The sequence below is a fragment of the Phocoena phocoena genome, chromosome 7 (genome assembly GCF_963924675.1).
Source record: "Phocoena phocoena chromosome 7, mPhoPho1.1, whole genome shotgun sequence".
NCBI lineage: Eukaryota > Metazoa > Chordata > Mammalia > Artiodactyla > Phocoenidae > Phocoena > Phocoena phocoena.
Genome location: NC_089225.1, coordinates 13127612 through 13155555, shown reverse-complemented (window position 1 = coordinate 13155555; position 27944 = coordinate 13127612). Strand labels below are relative to the sequence as shown.

Genomic DNA, 27944 nt, shown 5'->3' with positions numbered 1-27944 from the left:
TGGTGAGATGAACTCGAGCGGAGTGTGAGGGTGAAGCCAGGGCAGGTGCTGAGCTTTCTTTCTAGTTGCTACACCATCAAGCCTGCTGGCTGGCACCCGAGGGGACGGGAACAAAAGGCACCACGGGCAAGTGAAAGGCCCAAGTGAGCAACACTCACCTGGGTGGGTCATTCAGCTAAAAGCCTTGTTTGCTAAGAAAAAAAAAAATCCCAGTGGTCAAGCTCTGGGGCCATTCGCTGGGAGCCTGGCTGCTGGGTCTATGCCACCCTGCTCGCTCCCTCAGTGCCTCCTTCTCAGCGGCTGCTCAATTAACATTACTTTATTCAGAGTCCAGACAAACATGGTACCTTCATATGTGCAATGTTACTGGAGAAATAAGAGCTGAATCGACACAGAGAACAAATGCTGCCCACATTTCTTCAGCGGAGGATGGGTGTCATCCAAGCCACAGTGGTTGCCCCATCTGATTCCATCGACAACAGTGGAAGCAGATAGGAGAAAGGAAATATCCAGGATGTCGAGATCATCACACCTGCATCTTTGCTGCAGCGTTCAGAACCATTTCACCATCTTGCAGTTGATACACGGCATTTAGAAAAAGACATCAATGACATACGATGCCGCCTGAGAATTTTCAGGAGGCCTTGGCTTTCACCTTGGACAGCAGCACCTCGTTCTTGCGGCCCTCCTGGAGGGGAAGCAGAGAGAGAGAGCAGAGAGGTGGGGACCGCGTCGGCACCCGCATGAGGCTCAGACGGCCTCTGCATCCTTTCCCATCCTGCAGGGAGCCCTGTGGACCATGGACCAGCCTCCTTGCATGCTGCCACCATCATGGCGGAGCTTCCTGGCCACACGCTGACCTTCAAGGCCCCAATGGCTACAAAGATGACTGGTTTCTGGACTGTGAGACTGAGGATAGGAGAGGATTAGGCACTGTCATTCCAAAAGACTTCAAAAAGCCTCTAAAATCCCAAGGGACAGAAGCAGAAAGCAGATACTTATGTGCCAATCTTGGAACCCTCCAGTGAGGAAGAGGGAAAGTCCTCAGAGACCACAGCCTAAGGAGTTATAAGAGGCAGCCCCAGTCCACACAGCAGGCAGGGCACGTAGAAAAGCTCTCACCCTGGCAAGAGTGAAGGTTAAGAACACCCTTGGCTTTACGAGAGAAACTCACAGAAGACAGAGGGAAAGAGACGCGTCAAGGGACACCTCCCCCTCAAAGTGAGCTGAAGGAAACCCATCACTGTGTGTGCTGAAGGGTCACTGGGGCCTCCCCCGCGTGGGGAGTCTGGCGTCCAGGGTGCAAGGCCACCGCTGCATCGTTTCATATCCCCTTCTTCCAAAGCTTATCACTGTGTGTCCTCCTTCCCCCTTGTTTGTAGTGGCCTTGAAATCTCAGGGTACCTCCATCTGCTAGCACACCATCTCCACACCTTCCCCGGGCCACGTCACAAGGAGCCCTGTTTAGAGTGAGAGGTGAATGTGGCAGGGGGAAGGGCCTGGAGGGGTCGAGCCCGAGGGTGCAGGTCCGGCGTGTGGCTAGGCCTCCAGTTGCCATGCTTGGCTAGAGATCCACTTAGTGTGGAAGAAAAATTTTCTGTCACCCATGGCCCCTCTGCATCCAAGACCCCTAAAGTCAATGTTTCCATCTCCCTGGGCCCGGCCAGCTGCTCCCACTTCTCTTGAGGCCCTTTGGTCTTTCTGGCTGCAAGGACCCTGGTTCACCTGTAGGGTTTCTGCGTATCTTCCACTCAGAGCTGGGGAGGCTCTGGGCTGGGTGGGGGTGAAGCTGAATTGTTCTGCCAGAAGCAAGATACTCTGACATTTTTTAAGCACGTGTTTTTGGAGGGGTAGATAGTTAATTTTTCCTGGGGATGGGAAAAAAAAAAAAGAAGGTGAAATAAGTAACATTTGTTGTGTTAGAAAAGTTGAGAAGAAAGTTTTCTTATTTAAAAAGAGTTACCGAGATCTGCTTGGGTGAAAAACCTCCAGCCAAAAAGAAACAAGGGGGGGGAGGGGGAGGGGTAAAGACAGACCAAGACGGGGCAGAGTCATGCTATTATATTGTGACACTACTTTCTCTACTTCTGTGTGTTTTTCAAAATTTCCATAATAAAAAGATAAAACAACGAATAAATAACTTTTGTTACCCACCTCACCTTCTGAATAGAGCAAAAAAAAAAAAAAAACCCTAAAAACCAAAACAAACAACTCATAAGCATCAAAACACTGCTGTGGCAGAGTCCACAGGGGTGACCTTGGTCATCACACCACACTGAGATGCTACTGCAAGTTCTCAGTAAAAACATCCTTGGTGTCACCTGGTGCCTGAGCACTGACTACATTTCAGGGCATCTCCTCGGAGCCTTTCGGGACTACAGAATGATACTGTCGGTCTGTTCAAAGTAAATACAGAAAGGGCCCTTTAGGTGTTTCTTTCTATAAGAAAAGGGACAATGTCTCCTCCCTCCTGCTTCTTTCCTGCTGAAGACGGTATGGGGCTCGCTAGGTGCCAGACACCCTGAGCTCCGCTCACCGGAGATTACGTGCCCAGAGCCAGCGTCATAAAGATGTATGGCTGGCATTCGTCAGAGCCAGGCTAGAACTGGAATCTTGGTTTGGTGACCTTGTGACAGACTGTGCTTTGGGAAACACAATTAGTTGGTGTAATGATGCATCTAAGGTGATTCCAGAGTATGTGTTTTTTCCTGGCAGACTTGTTATTAATAAACCATCCCAGAGCAAGCAAGCCAATGGGATTTTAGAGACAACCCGACGTTGCCAGTCAAAAAAGGCCTTGATCCCAGAGGAGGCTGGATCAGGCACGGAGCCCACAGGCGTCAAGGGGCTCAGTTAATATGGAGTCAACTAAACCATAAAGGGACGGCGGTGGTGGTCAAAGGCCATGTTCTGGCTAACACCGTGCTCGGCATGAAGAGCCATTACTGCCCAGGACGGTGCTGGGGACCAGGACGCAGTGAGAACTCAGACCTGGGGAGCAGTAACCCAAGCAGGTGGAGGAGAGGCAAATAAAGGAGGCGGACAGAGGGTTCTGGGAGGAGAGTCCATCCTGGGATGAAAGTCTGACTTTTCGAACTGTGTTTCTTCCACAGATGAGATCTTACCTGACACTGCGATACGTAAAAGAACAGAATTCCTCTACCAGGAGGAATGGGGTGGAAACTGGGGAGCAGCAAGCAAGCCTCAACACCTGTGATGGCCCCAAGTTACCTCAGAGGATCTTGAAAAAAAAATTAAGATTTGGGAATGCTAACCTGTGGTTGTTAATTTTAAATTTTTGCCAAGTAAAATGATAAAAAAAAAAGGAATGCATACTGTCACTATCATTTTATAAGAGAGAGCAATTTTAACATCAAAAAACAAGGGGACATGCAATTTTTTAAAAAGGTGAGTCCTTTAAGTGAAATACACTTAGCTATCTGAGGAACATATATCACATTCCCCCTGCCCCCTTTTTTCCAACTTGTTTTGGACTGAAGAAAACTGAGGCCAGCACCTGGTCCAGTCTGGGGTCTTCTCGGGCTCTGAGGGACCCACCCTCAGTCTCTGACTGAGAGTAACTGTCCCGAAGAGGTGGGAACGTGGAAACCTCCAGCTTAACGCGTCTGAGGGAACCTTCCCTTCGGAGCAGAGATCACCCCAAGCCTTCAGCCTGAGAGCCTGCAGTGCAACAGTGAGCTTTTCTATGTCACTTCTATTTGCTTTGATTCTGACAGCTTATACTTATCCTCCTCAGCTCATTTGCTTTCTGTTCCTGCTGTCAAAAGGGCAGTGCTGGCGTTCAGGCAACATGTGAAATGTAGTTCTCCTCTGGGCCTTTTCGCGTTATTTGGGAACAAGGAGCTCAGATGGGATGCAGCGGGTCCCTACTTGTTCCCTGTCAGCTCACTCACTGGCCCTTCAGCTCCAACTGCTGCTGGCAACAGGGGCCCCCGGACCCGGAGCACCTTGCCTGGCCACTCTGCCTGAGGCCAGGTCCTTCTCGTCGGAGAGACGCCTTCCCCGACCACACCCTCTACATTAGTCCCCGCCAAGGCAATGGCTGGAAGTACTTCTTATTTGTTACTACTTGTTTATGAGGGTCTGTTTCCTAGCTTGCTATCTGTCTCTCCGATCACAATGCAAGCTCCCGGACACAGGGACCCAGTCTGTTTTACGACTTGATGTATCTATCCCAGGGCCGTGGCAGGAGCTGGAAGAAAGAACATTCATTGAAAGGACGAGAGAATCTGAAATGCCTATGGTTGTGGTTCTCAAAAGTTAAGTTACAAAAAAGGGAAGGAGACGTAGAGAAGAAAAAGACAAGGAAGGGAGAGAGAAGAGCCTCAAAACAGGTAAGGACCAAATTACTGGTATGGACAGATTGTATTTTTTATTCCACTGACCACACCCCAGGATACAACTACCTTTAGCCGCCCCCTGTATTTTTGGCAATCTCTAAATTCACTAAAACCACATGGATTTACATTAGAAAGGGGGAAAAAATTCCGGAAAATAAAGCTGATGAGACAGATCTTGGCAAGCAAAAGAATAAAGTCTCCTTTCTGGAAATTTTCTTAAAAGGGCACGTTTCCTTCTGGAATGATGGAAAATAATCCTGCCCAAATGCAGGGAGAAAAGACAGGGGCAAACAAAGTTCACCTGCGTGTGTGGGTGTGACAGGTGCCAGACACAGACTAGATGCTCTCCTCTCTCCTCTGACCCAACAGGGATGAGGTCCCTCCCCACCTGCACAGCTGGCGAGTGGCAGGGTTTGAACCCAAGCCTGCCACACTCACATTCACTCTCCTCCCACGTGGCTTCTCAAGGCCCCTCCCCAGTCTAAGATTGGGAGGAGGGGAAATGCTAGACCTGAACCCACAGCAAACACTGTTTCCAGGTGGGCTGATGAGGCCATTTTACTTGTGAGTTTACTGAGTGTTAGGAAATTGAAGTGACGTTTCTTAGAATGTCCAGTTAGAGCCTCAAGATGGGCCACAGAACAACGCAATCGTGATGCACGCTTCACTGTCACATCCACTGCCAACTTGCCATCTCCCATTTCAGACCAGTGGAAAAACAAAGCAATGCTCTGGTTTGCAAAGGCTCATCTGGGGGCGAACACAAATCTCGCCCAGCCTTACATGCCAGCCCAGCCCTCCTCTTACCTCCTTGAACTCTTTCACAGTCTTAAAGTACAGCCTCTGTTTTTCTAACAGCTCCAAGTACTGGTCGTTCAACTGGTCTCTTCTCATTTTGTTCTCTTGCTTCTTCTTCTCCATCTGTTGAAACATTTTGGGAAATGGTGATAAAAGGCATGTTCTGACCAAGGGCGGCTGGCAATGTCCAAAAGGCAACTATTACTAACATTTTCATGGATTTCCTTCCAGTAGTTTCCGTCTATGCATCATTTTTGAGGTTGGTTTATTTATTTGCATAATATTGCAGAGACTCTACAATTTTTCAGCAATTCTCCTATCACTGAGCATTAACTGTTTCCTTTACAGTAAGCCCCCTACATACGAACCTTCAAGTTGTGAACTTTCAAAGATGAGAACGTGCATTTGCGTGTCCAATCACGTAAGTTCACGCGTCTGGCATACACTGTCAGGTGTGTGCATCCTCTACAAGTGGCTGTGCTTTTGTGTGCTTTACTGTACAGTACTGTATAGAATACAGCAGTACAGTATCTTTATTTCAAGCCCAGGATGTCCGGAAGCAAGTGTAAAAGCAGCGGTGATGTAGCTGGTACTGCTGTACTTTACAAGGTACCGTACTATAAGATTAAAAATGTCTTCTTTATTTTTTTGTGTTTGTTTTTTACGTATTATTTGTGTGAAAAGTATTATAAACCTATTACAGTACAGTACTGTATAAATGATTGGGTTAGTTGGGTACCTAGGCCAACTCTGTTGGACTTAAGAACAAATTGGACTTACGAATGCGCTCTCGGAACGGAATTTGTTTGTAGGGGACTTCCTGTAATGAGTTTTTGTGTGTGTGGATATAAACGATTTCACAAGAAACAGGTAGGCAGTACCCTCTTTATTCAGCAACTCTTCCATGGACACCCAGTCTATTACTTGCACTCACTGCTCGTCTGTTCCGTGTACACCCTTCACCTGCCAGTTCCGGGGAAACCTGAGCTCTGGGGTACACACGCTCCCCTGCCACCTCTATCTGAGCAGGACCCATCATGACACCTAGATACGGAGGGCTATGATTTTGTTTCTTTTAAATAAACACAACAAAAGACATCCATCCAAATGAGCACTGTTCTGCAGGGCAGACTTACTCCATCCCAGTGCCAGTCATTATTCAAACCCTACCTGGAACCCTTGTTGAGAACTGCTTTTGGAGTCAACAGAATGAATTCACTTAAAACAAACAGTTCTTGGGTACCTGCTACAGCTCAGGTGCTGTTGTCAGCCACCAGCAGAACAGAGAGAGCCCTCCCTGCCCTGGCACCTGACCATGCTTCTGGTGCCCGGCCACCTCGCGGCGGGGACGGGCACAAGGGCTGCCTCCTTCGCTGGCCAGCACTGAGGTGTCTTTGCCATGAAGCCTGGGGGAGGATGGAGAGAACGAAGGGGTCGGGCCCATTTCTCTCCCCAGGAATGCATCCGTAGTCAACAAAGGGGAAGCCAAAGGGGAAAAAAACCCAGTAACTTCCTGTTCTTTACTATGAGCAAAAGCATCTCCCTGAGGACAAGCATGGCAGCTGGAAAGGTCCTCGTACTGAGGTTGGGTTGTTACAGGCCTGTGGTTGGCCAGGCTCTCTGCCCCCCACTTCCCTCGTGCCCCAGATCATCAAGAAGGGACTCCACTCCCTCCTGCAAGACAGCCTGTCCACCCTGGGTAAGGATCCACGCACGTGGACAGGTGCTGCCTCATCTTTGCCCTCATTTTGAGGTTGAATAGTCTTGTCACCAGTGACACATTTTTTCTTTTTTTTGCTCTTTTGACATGATTTTACTGACGTCCGTAATAGGAAGATGAATATTTTGCTACAGGGAAAGGGGATATGGTAAGCTTTTGCCCGAAGTCCATCTCTGGTGAGATGGGATTACAGGCAGCTTGAATGAGTGGATTTTTAGGACAGGTCCTACAGGCAATCCTTCCTTTCATGTGTTTACACCCTGGTTGCCCTCACTGGACCACTTTGCCCCAGGATTGTGAGAGGAGATGCCCTAAGTCCCCAGAAGGTTTCACTGCCGTGCCCGAGGACCAGGTGTGTGATACGTTTTAAAAACACGACCAAAAGCAAGAGACATTGGAAGCACTAGTTAGGATTGGTCTGGCTACGGTAGTGGGAGGCTGTGGCTGTGTGTCCGGCTTTCAGACCGTCAGCAAGTCTTCTTTCCTACCGACAAAGTGTGCCCGTGCAGAGCCACAGAGCGTGGAAATCCCCATGCTGCGCCCCGTCTGGATGATTCTCTGCAAAGCTATCTCTGGAGCACCCACACCCCTCTTCAGTTCCTCTCTTTTCTCTTCTGACTTCTGAGGCTCAATATCCTCTCACTTTAGCAGAGTTCAGCAATTACTTGCACTTTTTACAGGGGGTTCCTGGAAACTAAAATGCTCTTAAGCTGCTAAGGAATGAATCCCTAATGGTAGAATGTCAGGAACCAAAGAGCCAGTGAGGATGTGTTTCTGGGCAAGGGAGAAGGCCTGCTGGTGAGTTTCCTCATCTGTGAAGTGGGGGGAACCCCACTCACTTCAGAGGGCTTTAGGAGGATTAGCACGCTCCTCGCCACATGGTAGGTGTTCCGTCCACAGAGCTGTTGCTAAGAGCGGCCTCTGAACGACCAGTGCGGGCAGCCCGTGGAGCGAGCCTGCCCACTGCAGGGTCAGAGGCCTGGTGGGACCCCTTGCAGAGACACTGAAGATGTGTCTTCAGAATTGAGAGCACGTTCCCAGGACAAACAGAAGAGGCCTGCTTTCCCCAAGGCCTTCTCCATCACCAGTGTGAAACCCTGGCCGCATTACAGAAAGGAAACCATCTGACCTTCATTCGACTTTGCTTAATTCCTTCTACGATCTGTTCCATCTGACGTAAAAACTGGTCCCGGGAAGCAGGGGAGGCCATGGCTCTGAAAGAAAGACCAACAGAGGTATGACCAGCAAACAGGACTCTCAGAAAAGGGGAGGCACCGAGGGGTCAGCCCTGTACCCGGATAATGCCCCAAGAGGCAAGTAGGCATTTGCAAGGCAGGAAGGACCCGTGGAGCCCCTGAGATTCCAGGCAGCCAAAGATTCTAAACTCTGAGGAAGGCATGAACATTAGCCTGGTCTTGTAACTGAATAGTAATCTTTTTTTCCCCACTCTCCCTATAGTTTTCTTACTAATGCATATTTTCTTAAATAAAATAAAACGTGACTAAAAGTAACAATTTTTTAAAAAAATTTTGAATGATGGCAGGCTCTGCTTAAGAAATGAATTTCACTTAATTTTTAAAAATCTGCAGATTTAGAGGCACTGCTCGAGACTGAGAGACATTTTCTGAGATTTTCCTAAAACCAGGCTGGGAAACCTGGTCCTGTTTCCAGGAATAGCAGCTAAAGAAGCGATGCCCTAAAACTTGCCCCTTCACCTCCAGTCCTGCAGAGGAAATGACACCAGAAGGATCAGAGCACACGGATACAAGAATGAGAATTCTTCCGAAGGACAGGCTGAGAGAAAGCAGAATTGGCCACAAAAACACTCAAACCTCAGCTTCTCTCAATGATCAGGGGATAAAGATGAAGGGACCATTTTCAGAAATGTCACAAGGTTGTTAAGTCACTAACTGAATCTGAATATTAAATGGGGCTGTGAGGATTTTTGTTTGTTTTTAGTTAGAAATGAAACTTAAAGTCTACAACTTGTTATCCATTAAGATCTTAGTTGCTGGTCACCTGCCAGGGGACAGCAGAGACCTATGCTGGAAGGAGAGGAAGCCTGATGGACGGAGAGCCAGCCTGGGGCTGCCCGGATGGCGGGCAGACCAATGGCCATGCTTGAGGGCTGGTATGATTTGGCTACAGATGGGCCTTGCCATCCAACTTTTGGAGAACATATTTATACCTGAACAAAGTAGTTTAGAGTACGCACATGACTTAAAAGCCAAAATCTACCACAGATTTGAAAAGTATTTAAAAAAATCATATAGATTATTTCATTATTTCAATTTTATTTTATCTTATTTTATTTTTTGGCCACGCCACACGGCTTGTGGGATCTTAGTTCCCCGACCAGGGACTGAAGCTGGGCCCTCGGCAGTGAAAGCACAGGGTCCTAACCACTGGACCGCCAGGGAATTGCCTCGTTATCTAAATTTTAAAGCATCTCTATGTGCTCAAAAACAAATGTTATTAATCTCATCCTAGCAGGACAAAAGTAATCTATGAAGAAATCATAGTAGTTAGGCAGTCAAATTATTTGAAAGTTCACCTTTTCCCTAAGCTATTCCTCGGTGTTTTTAAAAATTCACTGTATCGTTAAGTTTTTGCAAGAACTCAAGCTCTGCGTAAACCAAGGCACATCCGCACGTAGCAGCAGGGGTGAAAGCGTAAGTAAGAATCCCACCCTGAGCGCTGGGCCTTGCTCGATCGGGCAAAGGCGAGCCAATAAAAGCGCAGGGCACGCAAGCCACCGATGGGAGGAGGGCTGAGAGCACTTACTGTGAGAAGTTCTCATGAACTGAGTTCAGCAGGCTAATCTGGGGAGGAAAGAAGAACAAAAACACAAAGCAAAGGCTGACAGACGCCCGTGCTGACCCCAGCCACCGCAAGCTTGCCACGTGTCTCTGGAGGCTGCTTCTGAGATGAACACACCTTGTTCGCACAGATGAAAGTAACATGAAAAAAAAGAGCAACGTGTTCTCACCTCCAGAGTTTCCCCAGAGCGTCTGTCTACCTTCCCACAGCCATGACCACAGGAATGACGGAACCCAACTCCCAGCTGGGAAGCCTAAGCCAACATTAGGGCTCTTAGGGCTGTACCACAGCCCTTTCGATCTCACCAAACACTGTGCTTTATTTTCAGGGCCATCAGCTCAGCAGAGGGTCAGTGGGCGCGGAGGGTGAGAACACCGTGCCCGTTCTACTCCTTCCCACAAAGTCTCTGCCAATGCGGCCAGCTGCTGGGCGGCCCTAAGAGCCTCCACGGGGGTGCGCCCTTCAAGGCCCCTGTCCCCTAGAAACGCCATAGCCCGCACCTAGGACTCTCTACCTGTCCTGGCGATCATCCAGGGCAAGCCTGTGAGTCTGGAGTCTAGAAACCTAGGTCCTCTTTCTGGCTCTGTCACTGACTTGGCTTGTGAGCTCAGGACTGAGCATTTACTATACTTGGACTCAGGGTCACACTCTGTAAAACGGAGATGATATTCTTGTCCTTATGACTCCACAGACATGTTGAAAGCTAAAATATCACAGGTATAAATAGACTTGAGATAAAATGTACAGTTTATCCAAATGCAAACTTCTAACCGCATTAGTATGGCTTGGAATTTAAATAGCCCCACCCCCCTGCATACTCCTCGTTTTTAAAAGAGTGCAACAACTTTAAACACTGATGATGAAGGAAGGTCAGTGGGCTTCGAGGCTTCCTCAGGAGGGGCTGCCCGTCTTCCCTCACCAGGCAGGAAGAACCCAAGGCCAGGGTGTACAGCAGAGCTACCCCCGGGGCTGACGTAGATCCCCCAAACACACTCGGCTCATCTACCCGAACGTTCATCAGATGCCTGTTCTGTGCCCATTACTGTGTACGGCCCTGGATACAGGGAAAACAGAACCCAACCCCTCCTCGAGGAGTGCATCTCGGAGGAGAGAGATCCATCTGGTTTGACTGACAGGAGGCAGTCAAGGACAGTACTCACTGATGCCTCCATTTGGGTCCAGGTAAAAGACACGTCTGTAATACTGTTCCTAGTAGACTGGTAATTAGTGCAGGTTGCAGGATGATGATAAAATAAAAATAGGTTCTGTCACCCTCAAGGGGAGGGGGAGGCAGGAGCTAATATGTATCACCACATGCGAGGGACTTCACAGGCTCTGTCTCCGTCACTGCAGTTCTCCCCGTTTTACAGGTGAGGAAGATAAAGCCGCACTAAAACCCAAACCCGTGTGAGTCCAGAGTGCCTGCTGGAGCCACCACACTGCTGCCGCTGGGAAGACAGCGCTGCTTTTTCCTAAACACGGCTGCACACCTGCCCCAATCGTCTGTCTGCCTTCCATCGAGGGCCCTGACCACCAGCGGATCTGGCCTGAGTCGGAGTAACATGGAGGGGCTGCCCTGGTCACCCCTTCCACTCTCGCTTTCGTTCTCACAATTCTTTTAGTTCACGCCTGTCTGCCGCGGATGATTAAACCGCCATTTTTCCCCCTGTCAACCCTGACAGCCCACCCTCCCCATTTCCTTTAGCTGGTTCTTTCCTTCCCCTAAAACTCAAACTAAAGTCTCAGCAGATGCAGACCCTCCTCCGTTTGCACCTCTCGAGTTTCCAGGATGTTTCTTTTTATGACGTCGTCGCTCACGAGGTGCCATACAACTGCTGCCCACCCTGCACAGTGGGCACTTTCTGACCCTGTAGTCGGCACTGGGCACACGACAGGTGCTCTTCCCACTTCAGCCGAAGGCATCCCGACAGCAGGTTCGTGCAAACTTCCCGGGCGGACAGCACTGGTAGCTGCTCATCTGATTATGTTGCTTCTTTCTATAAAGGCTCTTACCTCTTTTTCCAAATAAACCTTCTTGTCATCCAGGGTATTATACAAAGTGAAAAACTGCTTGGTTTCTTTGTGCACTGCTGAAACTGCAAATGCAAAGAAATCAGCAGGTGAGTGAGAAAATGTATCAAAACAATCCTGAGTACCCTCTCCCCGCGGAGGCACTGCAGGACTCGAACCTGCCAGTGCCGTCTGTGCGGAAGCCCCACGGGGCACAAAGGCCGGTGTAGGGCTGCCGCAGGCCGATGGCACGTGCGTGGCAGCCGTGACGGGCCCGCCGACACGAGGAGCCAGCGGAAGCTCCCTGTCGGCGTGCGGGACGCGGGTTTCTCCGAAGTCCTCCAGGTGAGGGGTCCCGGGAGGAAGGCAGAGGGACGAAGCAGCCCCATGCCAGCTCTTCCTGTCTGTGTGGCTCCCTCCCTTCCCACACTCCTCAGGGGCAGGAGCCACAGCTGGCTCGCTTTTGTAAACCCTGTGCTTAGGGAGAAAGATTTAATTTAAGGCAGAAACTATTTTCTGCTGAGAAACTGCCATCGTTGACACCTGCCCCCGATCATCTGAGTCAAATGTGAGGACCGCATAAAACGTCAGGTTGGTGAGGTAAGACGTGAAAGGAAGCGTGCGTCTGGACGCACGTTCTGAGTAGGGACAGTGCTCTGGCTTGAACCAGGAAGGATGGTTGAGACGCCAATGTCTCAAGGGAAAATCTGGGGTATATTCTGAAAGAAGACTTGGAGTTTTCCAAGTGGGAACTGTAGGGCACTGGCCTCCCGGGCCTGGGACCAGCTCACAGGGGTGAGGGGCACAGGGACTGCAGGGGGGCCAGCTGGCCCAGACGAGGCAGGAGTTAGGATTCTGAAGACTGTCCATCCAGTTAGGGGGAGCTATTAAATATCAAGGCTTTTAAAGCAAGAGTGTAAAATGATCAAATTTTGTGTGAGAAAGATCCCTCAGGCAGGAGTGCAGACGAGGGGTTAGACTCTGGGCAGTGATGAGAAGGTGACTACGGCAGAGAAGACAGGGGGGTCTAACCTGGCTTGACAGCGATCCCAGTGGCCGAGGGGAAAGACCGAGGGGGAGGCAAATTCAGTCTTGTATGTGTTGAGTTTGAGGTATCCGGGAGACAAGCAAGAGTGGGAGCCTAAGGAAGGGGTGATGGTCCAGGGTCTGTTTACAGAGGATGTGAGCTGGGCCTTGAAGAATTTTGTCTAACAGAGTGAAGAAGGGGTCCCAGGAGCAGGTTAACAGGAGTCAAGGCCTAGGATGTCAAAGTGCATGGTGTAGTCAGAGGCAGCGTGTGCCCTGAGGACGGCAGAGTGGGGACTGCGGGCATGAATCGGGACCTTCAGGCAGGCCACCTAGACTGGGGAGGGTCCTGGGCAGAATAAGGAGAGGGGCTTTCTTCAGTGGGTCTAGGAAGCACCTGAGGATTTGTCACTGGAGAGAAGTGATATGACTAGATGGGTGGATGACAGACTCAGAAGGGGCTGCAGACCAGCTAAGGCTCACTGGGCTGAGCTATGATGCCAGGGAGAACAGATATGGCAGCAGTGCTGGGAAGAGAAAGGCAATGACAGCTCTGAGTGTCACTCTGAGCCTGACGAGATGTGCTCACTGATTTAGGCTGAGGGAGACCCAGTCCTGCATCCCTGGGTGAACACGATGCTGTTAAAGGCAAGGACCACATGAGCAAGAAGGTCTGCAGAGGAGAACGATGAGCGAAGGCTGATCTAGAGATGCCGGGGTCGCGAGGTTCCGTGTGACGCTGGAAAGTGGAGTCCGATGACTGACAGGGATGAGGGTGGGCTAGAGGCATCACTCTAAGAGCTCAATCAGCTCTGTCCAGGGAGAGGGCAGTCAGAGCTCCATGGTGTTTCTCTTGGGCTTCTGGGCTATGTGAAGTGAGTGGGCCTGACGATGAGCTAGGGGCCTTCCCAGGGGTGGCTTTCATGGACGGTGCCACCACGCTGAAGTGGGACAGAACCCCGCGCCTCCTGCCCCCCCACCCCCCACCGCCGCAGAGTCAGCCTCGGGAGCTTGTGTGTGGTCGAGGCACCTACTCTGGCGGTAGAGTTCGATAAATCTCTTCTGATACTGTATTAGCTCGGCTCTGCTGGGCACTTCGTCAATCTTGCGATGCAAAATTGCTATTTCTCGGTTTCTTCGAGCCTAGATGCAAAAGGGAGGGGGAGACAACACTGTCTGGTGAAAGGCCTTACGTGTCCTCTGGGGAGGCAAAACACTGCCGCCACCCACCCTGTGCCCACATCCACCCTGGAAGGCAGGCACCCGACGCGGCTGCAGCCTGAGGTGCGCGTCTCAGACCCTGACTCCCCCGGCAACACAGGGAGAAGGCATCAAAATAATGGATCGGAGGGAGGATTCTAACAGGAGGGCATGTGTGGATGGTGCCCCCAGCCAGCCCACCAGGCCCCCAAGGACTCCAGAGCAGCTGATTCCCAGCGTCAGGCAGGGACCAGGAAACAGAAGTGCTTCCCAGATGACAAGGGATGCTGCCCTGCTGCCTCCATGCAAATCCCAAATCCCTTAGCATGTTTGAAAAGCTCCTACAGTTTCCTCCTAAAGCAGCTTTCTGGCATTTTCCCCCTCCTGTGAAACGAACTGGGCTCTTCTAGCCGAACTGCTCCAGGTGCATCTGGGGAGGCAGGGCTGTGCGTGGCGCAGGGGAGACCTCGGGCTCCGAGGTGGGCGGCTTCCCCGAGGGTCAGCGCTGAAGAGGGCCACCCAGCTCCCACCACAGGTTCACGGTCTCAGCGCTGCCCTTCTGCTGCGCCTCTCTGTCCTCCCCCTCTCTGGCCCACTTGATCACAGCGGCAGACGGGGACCTCTAATTCATTAGGACGCAAAAACCCCTCCAGGCGCAAAACCCACTATCAACTGTCATGATCAAACCAAAATAGTGCCTGCTGCTCTGGCTCTGGCTCCTATACTTTCGCAGGAATCTAAAGATAAAATCATTCACTCTTTTCACTGTATCTTTAACCTCTCCTTTTCTACTGGCTTCTTCTCATCGGCATTTAAATATGTTCAAGTCCCTCATCCTTAGAAAGGCCCTTCCTTAAACCCTGATCATCTTTCAGCTTCCATCTTTCTCCTCCCTTTAATAGCACAACTTCCCGAGAGCAACGTACCCCAGTGCCTCTGACCCCTCCACTCCCCTCGGTCACCCTTCAACCCACTGCCGCGGGCTGCTCCCAACACCCACTGGCACTGCTCTCGCCAAGGTCACCACAGACCTTCTCTCTGCACCTATGGAAATTCTCAGCTTCCAGCTTTCCTGACTTCTGGCGACACTGACCCTTCTCTCCCCTGAGCTCTCTGTTCAGCTGCCACGAGACCTTGGGCTCCTGTCTTCCCTGGGCCTCTGGCTGCCTGCTTGGTCTCAACCCTCATTGGTGGAGTCCTTCTTTCCCTCTTCTCAGCCTGTATTTTCACATCCTAGGTTACCACCTATACAGCGCTGACCCCCAGATCTCCAGCCCAGACTATTCCTACTGGGGTGAGTACCCCAATCTTTAAAAGCCCTAAACAGATCTCATTAACACTTCTATTCACACTCCCATCCCCTTCAGCCCTATCCTTTCTCCTTTAGGCTTTTGCTCAATGAATAACACAAGGATCCACACTATTGCCCAAGTCAGAAATTCCCCCACCATCCTCGACTCCACTTTTCCTCTAACCCATCCCAAGTTCCATGGATACAGCTGCTCAGCCTCTCACCTGCCAGTTTATTTCTGTCCATTTTCACTGACCCAGCCCTGGCTCAGGCTTCAGCAGGCTTAGGGTTCTACAGCACCTTCCCTCTAGCCAGTATGTATGACTGACCCCCAGGTCTCCAGCCTGTAGTATGCAATTCGCATATAAGCCCCCTTGTACTTTGATGTATATGGACATATCTTGGTTCTCAAACAGCCAGCCGGCTCCCAGAAGATAGAGCATCCCATTTACTATTCCTGGGATCTAATGCAACACTGAATACATAGTAAGCACACAGTCAAAAAGTTTCCAAGTATGCAGCTGTACTGTCCTGATTTTATTTAATTCTGTGTCTCTTTAAGATTGGTACAGCGTCCTTGTATCAGGACAAATTTGACTCCCCAGAATTTAGCCCAACAACTCAGCAAAATAAGCATGGACCAGAGAAAGGAGAAAGAGGGTCCCATTGGCCCCTGCAGCCCCTTGGCCGCTCCCCGCCAGAACCTGGCCTTCCTTTCCCAGAGAACAGAGAGAAGGCCCGTGCCAAAGTGCAACTCAAGTTAACTCTTGGCTTTTGAATGTGCATGAGCCAGACTCCGGCAATGTAAAAGATTCTACAACGTAATTTTGATCTATGTGAATTTAGAGCCAACTTTAAAACTCCCCATATTTGATGGCCTTCTCACAAACCCCTAAGGTTATCAACTAAGACAGCTAAAGTGGGCACTTAATTTTAGGGGAAAGGTACTAGACAAGAACACAATATTTTTAAATCTACCTTATCCTCCCCCCCCACTTTTTTTTAAACAGCTATGAGATATAATTCACAGGCCATACATTTCACCCAAAGTATACAACTCAATGGTTTTTAGTGTACTCACAGAGTCGTACGACCATCACCGCTACCTAAAATTGCAGAACTTTTTCATCACCCCAAAAGAAACCCGTACCAATCAGCAGTCACTCCCATGTCTCCCGACCCCTTATCCCCACCATTAGGCAGCATTAATGCACTTTCTGTCTCTACAGATTTGCCTCTTCTGGACATTTTAACAATTTTTTGTAGTTTGCAGAGTACAAGTTTTACAATTCTTTTGCTAAATATATTCCTAAGTATTCTGTTCTACTGTAAATAAAATTTTCTTAATTAAAAAAAAAAAGTACTGGACAAGAACATTAGACCTCTAACCTTCGCTCCGGCACTTACCAGCTGCTTGTACTTCACAGATGTGAGTCAATTTCTTCATATAGAAGATGAGGCTAATAGCTACTTTCCACCCATCTCAAATCAAACGAGACGATGGAGAAACAACATACCAATGTGAGGTGTTATAACCAACATAATCCGCTGAGTTACACGCCAGATAGGAGAGCAAACAGCAGCTTTCCCGAGCCTCTCCAGCTCTTAGATGCTGAGGCTTTCTACTTCGGCTATAGGCATGCAAGCCTAGTTAGAGGCATTGACTGGCTCTTGCTTTCACTCACCTGTAGTAAACGGATCTTGTAAAGCTTCTCTTTCTCCATGTTATACCGTCTGTCTAGGTCTTCCTGAAATTGGAAAGAAACACAATTATCTGGGAAGAGGAAATTTTCATTTTTTGGTGAAATCTTTTGAAGTTGGACAGTTTTTATATATCTCCCTCATCCTGAGGCTCCAAATTCCTTTTTTCAAATGGCCGAGTTCAGGGTCGGGTCCTAAGTCCTGGGAGACCCTTGACACTCTTTCACATCACTTTATGACAACTCTTCCTTCTTCTGGGACCCAGGCTGCATCCAGGGTTCTTAAGTGAAGTATCCCTCAAGTCCACGTGCCCTTTCCTCCCGCACCAAAAAAGATCCATGAGGAGGGGAAGACAACCGTGATTTAAAGAGCCTGTTGTTCTATGTCTCTGTGTTTGGAGGTGATGATGGCTTGCTTCCTATGTTTCTGTTTAGACCTGCACTATCCAATATGATAGCCACCAGCCACAAGCAGCTATTTAACTTTATGTTAACTAAAACTTAAAAATATTCAGTTTCTCAACTTCCCTAGCCACGTTTCAAGTGTTCAGTAGCCACATGTAGCTAGTGGCTACCATACTGGACGGCAGACACAGAGAACATTTCCACCACTGCAGAAAGGTCCTTTGGACAGAGTTGAATTAAAAGAGAGAAACTAGCCCCTCGCTGAACCCAATGGGGTAAAAGACATGGCTGGATGGTTTGCTGAACTGGGGAAAGCTACAGTAGTGTCAGAGATGCCCCTTTCCCACTGTGTGCATACACACACACACACACACACACACACCCCAGCTCCTCCATGGGGTTCAGCTGCAGGCAAACCCCAACAGCCTTCACCATGGGAGTCCCGAAGCTCACTCTCTAGGAGCCTCTGAGGGCACGGAGGGAAGAGAAACCCTAAAGGAGGAGAATGTTAGAGGCTTTCCTGTTTCTCTCTTCCTTCTCTTCTTCCTTTTCTATTCCTTTCTCCTAGAAGCACCTGTTTAACTCAGAACAGGGGTCCGCAAACTATAGAGCCCAGCAGCTAAATCCCACAGCCCTTGGGTCAATTTCACCTCTGTGCCTAGTTTTGTAAATAAAGTTTTACTGGAATGTAGCCATGTCCTTTCACTTATCTATAGACTACCACGACCACGGTGGAGCTGGCCCACAAAGGTGACAATATTTACTACCCAGCCCTTTTACAGGCTGCTGACCCTGGAACGCAGTCCCCCCAGAGAGAGCTTTCTTCCTGTGCACTGCCCGCCCCTCGGAGCCTGGGCTGTGACGGGCACGTGTGGACCACACAGGCCTGTCCCCTTCCCGGCTCAGATGCCAGGGTGGGGACGGCATGCCTTGTGCCAGGTGCCGGGCCGTCAGGGCCGTCCCCGGGAGGTCCTGCTCCATCCACGGGGCGGATGCACGAGATTGAGCCACGCCCTGAGAGCCCGAAGACAAGGAGGTGGCCGCAGACAGGATGAAAAGACGTGAGAAGCTGCCACACCCACGGAGGACAGCGGCGGTCCTGAGCAGGTACTTACGTTGTGCGTCATGGCAGGGGTTAGGGCACTGTGCTGCTCTCCCCCGGAGAGGGTCTGCAATAAGGAAAAGTAAAAAAAAAAGAAAAAACATGCTTCTGAGGAAAGGGACGGGACAGAAAAGCTGAGGGTCCAGATGGGGGGCGGGATGGGCAGACCACGTCTGAACAGGGCGCAGCCTGCACACGAGCCCCAAGTTTTAAATCGTTCTGAAATACCTGTCAGCCATACACTAACAAGCTAAACTCTAACTGTCTTTGAATGTGAGTCAACCCCTCTAACAAGGTGTGACTGCTAAGAAGAGAAATGCCATCCTGAAAGTCTGTGATTTGTGCAAACCCACAGGCTGCTGAGCTCATGTGAGCCTCCGAGCTCCAAGTCTTAGAAACAACTGGAAAGGCTGGATGTGGGTGGGTGGTCCCAGGACACCACCCACTGCACGGCCACACTCTGCTATGCCCGTGCCAGTCTTCACGGCTGTGGCTGGAGTGGCACAACCCATCACGACAGGGAGGTGGTACCTCTGAGGCCCATCTCCCCGCAGCCCTGGTGGAAAGCATCTGGACTCATGCTGGCTGCTTGGACAAGTCCCCTCTCCTCTCTGAGCCCCAAGTTCCCCATTTCCCCAAGAGACAGGGTACAGTCAATGGGGTCCAAAGCCACACCCAGCTCTCACATCTTAAGCACAGGGAACCTCAGCAAATAAGCCTTGAATAGAGTGTGAGAAGGGACAAACCACAGCGATCCCTACAATCTAATTTGGTGAGAGAAACAGACTTATTTTTCTGTCCTTGTCCACACTAGCTCCTTGGAAGGTCAAGGCGTCTGTTCCGAGAGCCAGTGGGCCGTGTTCCTGAGCCCGGGATGCTCCCGGGCTGCCAGAGCTCTGACCTCACATCCCGTGCTGCTCTCTGCTGCCTTCCTGTGTCCCCGGTCAGGAGCGCAGGGTGAAATGAGCAAACTGGCACAGAATTTACAGGCAAATGGGACGAGTGGGAACAGAGCTCCGGGGGCTCCTGCAAACACCCTGTCCCTAACAGAGGGGGCAGCCGGGCTTGTGACCTGTTAATTCTTATCTGAAGTTGCTGCTGGCCACACCTATGGATGCTTTAACCCATAGAAGGAAGACAAAGGACAGGGACAAATATCTAAGAAAACTACTTGAGAAATGTGTGTTCAGAGGACCAGGCTGAGGGAAGTCTGGTCTTTTTTGGCACCAGACTCTTCGCTGTTGAGTCCTCTAGAAATCCTTTCATGGTGGAAGTCACACAGCCCCCAGCAGACTGGAGCACTTCTCCACAGCCCGTACCTTTTCATCTCTGCCTGGAGCCCTCTCAGCCTTCAGGTTTTCAATTTCCTGCTGCAGCCGGGCCATCTCCTCCTTTAAAAGTAACACGAACACTTGTAAGATTTGGACAGGCTAGTAATCGGAGGTAATTATTTACCTTGATCTAGAGTCTTTTTTTCACATTTAGTGAGTTTACGTGGAGTCAGAAAGTCCATTAGGCAGTAGCTCCCCAGACCCCTGATTTTCAGCCTGGGAAGTTTAACTCAGGAGGATACAGGCAGCTGTACCTCAGTCAGAAGGGGCCTTTCTTCCTAAAGGGCAGGCGAGTCTCGCAGTAACCCCTGGGACACGGAATGAACGAGTGGCTTAGAGCCCAGTCCAAGCCTCCTTCTTGGTGCCGACGCTTCTCCACCTTTCCTGGGACCTTGCGGCCCGGAGCCCTGCCTCACCAAGGTACTCCTCCCCTGCCACCCGGCCCTGCGCAAGTCAGACCAGCTTCCGGATGGCTCTGGCGCTACCGGACCACGAGGTCTCACGTGGCAGAACACGCAACACACAGACACGCCAGGTTTGCAGGGCGGCCCTGGTCTCCTAAGATGTTATGCCTTTCGCACTTTGTAAGACTCTTCTTTTCAGTACATTTGGAAATTAGAAAACATCGTTTGTGGGCTTCCCTGGTGGCGCAGTGGTTGAGAGTCCGCCTGCCGATGCAGGGGACGCGGGTTCGTGCCCCGGTCCGGGAGGATCCCACGTGACGCGGAGTGGCTGGGCCCGTGAGCCATGGCCGCTGAGCCTGCACGTCTGGAGCCTGCACTCCACAATGGGAGAGGCCACAGCAGTGAGAGGCCCGTGTACCACATAAAAAAAAAAAAAAAAAAAAAAAAAAAGAAAACATCGTTTGTTAGACTGTGCTCTCGGTCTGGGGGTCTGGCACACCTAAGTCACTTGCGGTGTCCTCGGAAGGCACCTACCATAGTCCTCTACTCCTCTCACACACTGCCACGTACCCGCCTGGTGAGCCTGCTTTTCCGACTGCACCTGGACAGGACCCTCGGCAGCGCAAGAGAGGGAAAGCAGGAGGTTTTACAAGAATCTTGTTTAACATCTGCCGACACCAAGCAACACTTACTCGACAATGTGCTTTAAACTCCTGTTCCTGACTTTTCAGATTTTCATTCATGGCTACAAGGGCTCTCAAGTTCTGCAGGATGCTGAAAAGAAAAGACCAAAACATGACTGACTTGAAACAAACTATTATGATTTTATGAATCACGGGGAAAACCAAGACCCCAGATAAAACGGGATTTCTTTCTTAAGTTCCTTGTCTCTCCCAAGAGTGTCTAATGGGCTTCCCACAAATGGTTATGACTACCCTTTAAATGACATTATTATTCATTTATAAGCTGAGTCCATCAGGCCACAACCAAACAAACACTACAGAATTCAGCATTAAAATGTCAGCTGCAGAAACAACAAGGAGTATCAAGATTACTGTATATTTTTAATGATACTAATTACTTAACAGACTCAGAGCACAGACAGTATCGTAATTTTAATTCCTATTTTTCATTTCCCTTCTGAAAGGAAACGAGTTTTAAGGTCATTAAAAGCACTAATTTGAAATTTTAAATGTCAAGTATCTAATAGTACTTTGCTCCACTTCATGAAAAGAGGGTTTCTAATCATAAAGCCAAGTAATCTGTAGGTACTTCTTGGCTAAAAATGTCCACCAAACCCAGAACTGCTCAATTTGTGCCTGAAGCATTTATTACTTCATGATTTCACTCAAGTGAGTGACACTTGGGAGAGTTCACCACCCAAACAGTTTGGTGCTAAAACGGTCAAATGTAAGTGATTATATTTAATTTAAATTGTCTAAATACAACTAATTGAAAAATAAAACAAAACACAAAAACCCAGCAGCTGTGTCTTGGTCAAAAAAGACTGTACCTTCACTCCCAAAGGACAGGGCTAAAATCTGTGCTGTTAAAACCTGGTAACCATGGTTGATTCTAAGGGAGGGGGGCAAGTGCGGGAGGAGACTTTTCGGCACACGTCCTTTTGAACCTTGAATGTTATTACTTAGTTTTTAAAAACAGAAAAACAAACAGAAAAAAACCCACAAAACGAGCTGTTCCTGACCCCAGGGGGAACTGGGGAGGGGGGAAGAGGAGGCTAACTCAGCACCCCCTGGGCAACAGGCACGGCCCAGATCAGCGGTGAAGTAACTGAGCGGCACGGGTCCAGCAGCAATGACCCCCAGTTCCTCAGCCCTGTGCTCAAACCACCAGATAGCTTCACGGAGAAAATAAGCACATGCTGAAACCTCTTACCTTGGATCAGCTTTGGCTTCTACCTTCTCAAGGGCGGCCTGTTCCTTGTCCAGTTTCTCACCATAACTCTTGAGCTGCGGGAGACAAGGAGGCACGTTGGGGGGACAGGAGATGTCCTCTCCTTCCCGGCTCACACCTGCACTCCTTTCCTGACAGCCCACTGGATTTGGCTGTATGTTGAGAAAATAGGTGGATGAGAGGAAGACGATGGGGGTGGAGGGACAGCATGGAAAGGTCAAAACCAGACCCTTCTTGACACATTCTGTTGGTAAATGAGACCTTAAAGGCAATACCTTTAAATCACAGCAGCAAATGGGTGGAAAGCCAAAAGTAATGCTGACAGCAGGTGTCTTTCAGTAGGAAGAGGTAAATAATAACAGTGGCTGTGAGAGACAGACCTGGGTTTCAATTTCAGGATACCACTATTATGGCTGCTTGACAGGGGTAGGGTTAAATCTCTCATCTTGAAAAATTCCATTCTTTTTCTGAGTCAGACAGTTGGGGATTTTAAAAAAGAAATTTAAAGAAATTCAGATTTTAACTTTTAAGGTGTGCAGATCTATCACACCATAGAATACTAAGCTGCTATTAAAAAAGAAAGAATAAACAGCTCTTTTATGATGATCTCTAACATCTACTGTTGGTTGAAGAAAACAACATATAAAACCATGAATCCAATGTGCTTCCAATGTGTATAAAGGAATGTATACATCGGATGTACCCAGGTATAAAAGAACCTACATGTTATTTGTATATGCATGAAAATTTTCTGAAAAGATTCACAAGAAACTGGTTACCCTCTGGAGAGAGTAGCTGTTTGCTTGGGTTACAGGGGGACACCCTTCATACTTTTTGAATTTTGAACCATGTGAATGGGTTACCTATTTAAAAAACAAGTTAAAGAAGTTCTAAGAGTTCCAGCTGAAAATGGAAGACCAAACACAAGCTGCGGGAAGCTCCTCTTGCCTCAAGTCCAGGTGATTCTGCTGGATCACAGGAGTTGGGTACCTCGGGGACAAGGAAGATGGCAGCAGACAGGGCCTGCGGAGGACTGCCGTGTGGACCCAGAGGACGCAGGAAGGCCTGGGGTACAGGGCTGGGGTCTGCATCAGGATGAGCCAGCGGGCTACGCAGTGAAGCCTGGCTCCCTTAACCCAAGGGCTGGCACATGGGTCCCAGAGGCAGGGCAGCCCCCAGAGACCTGGCAACACTCGGCAGCAGAGACGGTGCCCCAGCCCCGAACATCAGGTACCACTGGCTGATCCCACCAAATAGTGGGACCCACCCTTCCAGAGTAGTCACTGCACCAAATGGACACAGAACCCATACAGTTGGTCACAGAAAATTTCAGAATCAACAGTAAGCACACCATGAAGAATTATCAAACATTTGAAGAAAGATATAACCATAAAAATGTATCAATTCAACAAATTAATTCTGATCTGAAGGAATAGTTTATACATCAAGAAAAACTTCAGACACAGTTAATGCCCTCAGAGAGGCAGGAGAGGATACTGCATATTAAAAACAGAATTAACCTCTCACGTACAAAATCAAAGCTGTGATCGCTGAAATTGAAAGCGCACAGGCTAGAACCTGGGGGCCTCCACTAACGCAGGGGCCTGCGGCAGCCCCCATCCCCTGGCCACACGTCGGGGCTCCCATCTGTCCTCTACCTTCCATGCTGTGCTTCACTTTTCCTAAGCTTACTGGGAAGGCAGATCTTCCCTGTTTTCCAGTGCTACTAGGTTATCCTGCAAGGCAGGTTTTGCTGAAAAGGTAAAACCTGGGCACACTTGCCCAGTCCTTGCCTTGAACAGATAAGAAGACTGAGCCCCAAAGGCAAAGTTCATTACTGATTCAGGTTCACAGTGTTCAGAATTCTGACCAAATCCGTCTTCTATATAAGCTGTTCAGCACTAGGTTTTGGAGAGCCTCCCGTTTTTCTAGATGGGAATTAGTCTGACTGCCCTCCTAGACAGCAAGCTCACTGCAAGAGGTCATTGGTGCCGATTGTTAGCAGTGGAATCTGAAGGGCCCCTCTGCTTTAGTTTCTCCAGCTGCAGAACAGGGATATCAACAGTGTGTTGCCAGGGTTGTTATGAAGATTCAATGACTAACACAGATGATGTGCCCAGAGCACACCCAGCACACTGTAATGTTAGCTGTTACTATTATGTGAGGACAGGAAGACTATCTCCTATTATTGGCTTAACTCATAACTTCCACCTTTCTAGCACATGTACAGGGTTCCAAAAATATTTGATTTAGTGTTTAATACCAAAAGTGACTTGATAGCCATTCTGGATTTATATCCTAAGACAGTTAAGTGTTTAGGGAAATTGATATCAAGATGTTTTGCCTTTAATCTCTTCCAGATTGTTATAGAAAGATGGATCCATGACTTGGCAAACTTCAAGCCAGGGACTGTGTAGCATGAAAAGTAGGACAGCTGCAGGGATTCCACCCCAGGAGTTTGCCATCTAATCCAGAAGGAATGGAGTCACAGAATAGTGTAAAGAAAGCTGATGTGTCCAAATGCAACACAGGCATCTTTAGAAAGAATTTTTAAAAAATTCCTCTAATTGTCACCTTGCGTCTGCCCTTTTCAAACATTCTGACAATAACCGAAGCCACCAGTCCAGGTCAGAATTACAAAGCTTTGTCAGGTTTATAGCAAAGCAGTGAACTAAGTGCTGCATACTGCTAGAGAAGTGACAATTTTAAACGGGCAAATTTCATGCGAAATTTAAAAAAAAAAAAAAAAAAGGGACTGCCTTGGCTTCAGAGATGCCTTTGAAGGCCAGTCCCGCTTCCACATGGTCCAGAAAGCACTAGGTGGGGCCCTCGCAGCGAGGCCCTTGTAAAGTACAGCTGTAGCCCGAGCACGAAAATCACAATGGGGAGAGCTCTTCAGACCTGGGTGAGGATTCGCTTTCCGTGGAAAGAGGGACAGAAGTAAAAGGAACTAAATTCCTCACATGACAGAGCTGGTATCACAAATGATTGTTTTCCTCGCCTGGCTTCTGAGGCAGTCGCCAGTGGGAGGTGAGTATGCTGTGATGCTGACGGAGGACCGCACGGTCGCCATCTGGGTCAGGACACGGACCACAGGGTCAAACAGACCCACAGCCCCTCTTCCATTCCGCCTAGGAGATCACCGGCAATTGTGAACAACGAATTATACCCTCTGTAGTTGTGTCACCTCACAAAAAGAAACCTCCTCTCTCTCACGGAATCCAGTGTTCTGGAGCAGAGGCCCTTTGCCGTGAATGACCCACCGTGTTCTTCAACGTGACCCGCCCTGCCTGTCAGGCCCACTGTCCTCAGGAAGCTTCCCGGACCCTTGCAGCCCACAGCGACCTCTCCCACTCAGACTCTGATGGTTTAGAACACGGCCGTGTGGATAAACTGATGGCTCGAGTCATGCACTACCATGTGATCATCCTTTGACCCCAGATGGACCTGAGCCCTGAGAAGGGGATGGTGACCCCTCCACACGGACTGATGATGCAGGCATCCCATCAGTGGTGCAGGTCGAACGATTACCAACAAGACCCGTGGAGGAAGGAAACCTGCTCACCTCTGTCAGTGTTTTCTTTTTTTCCTCATATCTGGCTTGTAAGTCGGTATGACTTGCCTGCAGCTGTAAACGAAAGATAAAAGACATCTGTTCTCATTTGATCCTCACAATGGCACAGATTTGGGAGGTATCCACATTTCACAGATGAGAAAATGGAAGCTCAGAAAGATTTAAACGAAACAAATAGGGACGTTTTTGACTCAATTAGCACCAACTACATGTCAGGTGATATACTAGGTTTTCTGCGTAAATCCTAACAGTGAATCCTTACTAAATTCAATGGACGAAGACATTATCCTTATTTAACATATGAGGAAGTAAAGACTCAGAGGGGTTAAGTTACTTTACTAAAGTTTCGTAGCTGATAACTGATAAGGACTGGGTTCAAATTCAGGTCTGACTTCTTTGTATGGCTACAATCACTTCAGTTAACAAACAGAGAGATGGAAGGAGGAGTAAAAGAAGGAGAAGGAATAAAGAACATGGTCCATGTATCCCGTTCACAGGATACAAACTGCATTGCTGCACTCAAGAATCTGGCATAGAATTTGACTGGATGGCAAACAATGCCAGATACAAGAAAGGATTCAGGACTTCAACATGAGGAGAAAGAAAATGAACTACCTTTACTGCTCAAAGTTATACAATCATAAACTTACATCTCAAAAATGTCATTTCCCTTTTCCTTACAAAAAAGGTATATCTTGTGCTGTCTATGAACTTTTAGATATCTGAAAACATTCCATTCAAAGCTCAAAGCGTTTGTACGTTTCTACTTTTGAAAAGGGGACGTGGTAGAAAACCGCAGTTAGACTTGTCAGACACTTTGGTTGTTACCTGCGTACAAGTTAACAATGAGAAATTGTATTTTGTATCTCAACGATTATTTCAAAATAACTCAGCCCATTAAAAAATTTATTTATTCATTTATTTACTTATTCATTCATTCATTTAATTAATTTATTTACTTATTGGCTGTGCCGTGTGGCTTGTGAGATCTTAGTTCCCCAAACCAGGAATTGAACCCGGGCCCCAGCAGTGAGAGCATGGAGTCCTAACCATTGGACCAACAGGGAATTCCCAACTCAGCCCATCTTTGAACCTGTAAGCAACCTATTAAGAATTATGTCACCTTCAAAAATCATTACTCTTAAACTGTGCTTCTAGTTACCAGTCTCCACAACTGATGAATTTCCAGCCAGGCCTCTCAGGAAGTCACCTCAAGCAGAGGGCAGGAGAGACAGAGGAGGGAAGCAGGGCGCTCTGGCTTCTTGCTTTTCAAAGTGTGCCATCTGTGCAATGAGGACTGTTATTAACCTGTCTGTGTCACTAGTAGATGAGGGCATTTCTGGAGAAAGTTTGTTTTTCTCTTGAAATTCTAATGACTTAACTCTTGAAGCTCCAGGAAGAGTTCCTGCTATTTTCGCACCTGCTTCACCCACCTTCCTGCCCCCCTCTCTCCCCTGCACCCACCCACCCATCTGACATTTACCCAAGGCTCTGCTCAGATGAGGTGTGCAGTGGAAGGCAAAGAGCACGGCACAGTCCTTTCTCTCAAGGAGCCAAACCAGTAAACTGGGGATTAAAGTATGAGAAGAGCTGGGCCAGAGACGGGCCCCGAGGAGGCCAAGGAAGGAGTCCGCTTGCTCATCAAGGAAGGAGTCACCGACAAAGACACACGGAGGCTGGATCCTGACAGGGAAGACACCTCTTCTCTTTAATTAACTCATCACAGATCTGCCCAGCTTTTCTCTAACAGGGGCTGTCCCCATAGCTTAGCTAAGTTTTTCTCTTGCTGGAGTCCTCCGTGATTCTCCCATCTCCATCTTCTTCTTCATCATTAACCCCGAGACTTACCCCCCAAACTTCAGCTGCTGGTTAACACTTCCTTCTGGATTCCTCTTTCTTCACCCTCAGGTTTCTTGTCCGCTATCTACTAGCTGCCTTCCTGCTCTCTGCCTTTGGCAGCATATTCCCCTATTGGACCATGTTCTTTCTTCCTTCTCCTTCTTTTACTCCTCCTTCCATCTTTCTGTTGGGCTAAGGCTCTCTCCGTGGTTCTCAACACCAAGGCCGCAGGAGAATCCTGGTCACTTTCTACCCTCATGGCCTTGTAGGAGAGGTTCTTGGATTTACAGAGTTTGGATTTTCTCATATACTATTGGTAGAAGTATAAATTAGTAAAACAATTGGTGAATAATTTGACAGTTTCTGGAAAAATTGAAAATGCATATTTTTTTGATCCAGCAATTCCACTTCTTAAAATCCGTTTTACAGAAATATTTACATATTTGCAC

At 48.7% G+C, this 27944-nt stretch overlaps 1 protein-coding gene across 1 annotated transcript in view; it reads right to left on the bottom strand.

Moving 5' to 3' along the window:
- Positions 1 to 27944, bottom strand: part of CCDC93 (coiled-coil domain containing 93) — an 87379-nt gene continuing 59435 nt past the window's right edge. Inside the window, exons 13-24 of the mRNA XM_065880112.1 lie at positions 25648 to 25710; positions 22065 to 22138; positions 20861 to 20942; positions 19753 to 19824; positions 18447 to 18500; positions 16912 to 16974; positions 13770 to 13878; positions 11713 to 11795; positions 9664 to 9701; positions 8009 to 8093; positions 5169 to 5282; positions 1 to 688 (exon numbers count right to left, since the gene is read on the bottom strand). Coding sequence (XP_065736184.1) covers positions 635 to 688; positions 5169 to 5282; positions 8009 to 8093; positions 9664 to 9701; positions 11713 to 11795; positions 13770 to 13878; positions 16912 to 16974; positions 18447 to 18500; positions 19753 to 19824; positions 20861 to 20942; positions 22065 to 22138; positions 25648 to 25710 — 891 coding nt within the window. The 3' untranslated portion in view covers positions 1 to 634. The remainder of the gene's footprint in view (positions 689 to 5168; positions 5283 to 8008; positions 8094 to 9663; positions 9702 to 11712; positions 11796 to 13769; positions 13879 to 16911; positions 16975 to 18446; positions 18501 to 19752; positions 19825 to 20860; positions 20943 to 22064; positions 22139 to 25647; positions 25711 to 27944) is intronic.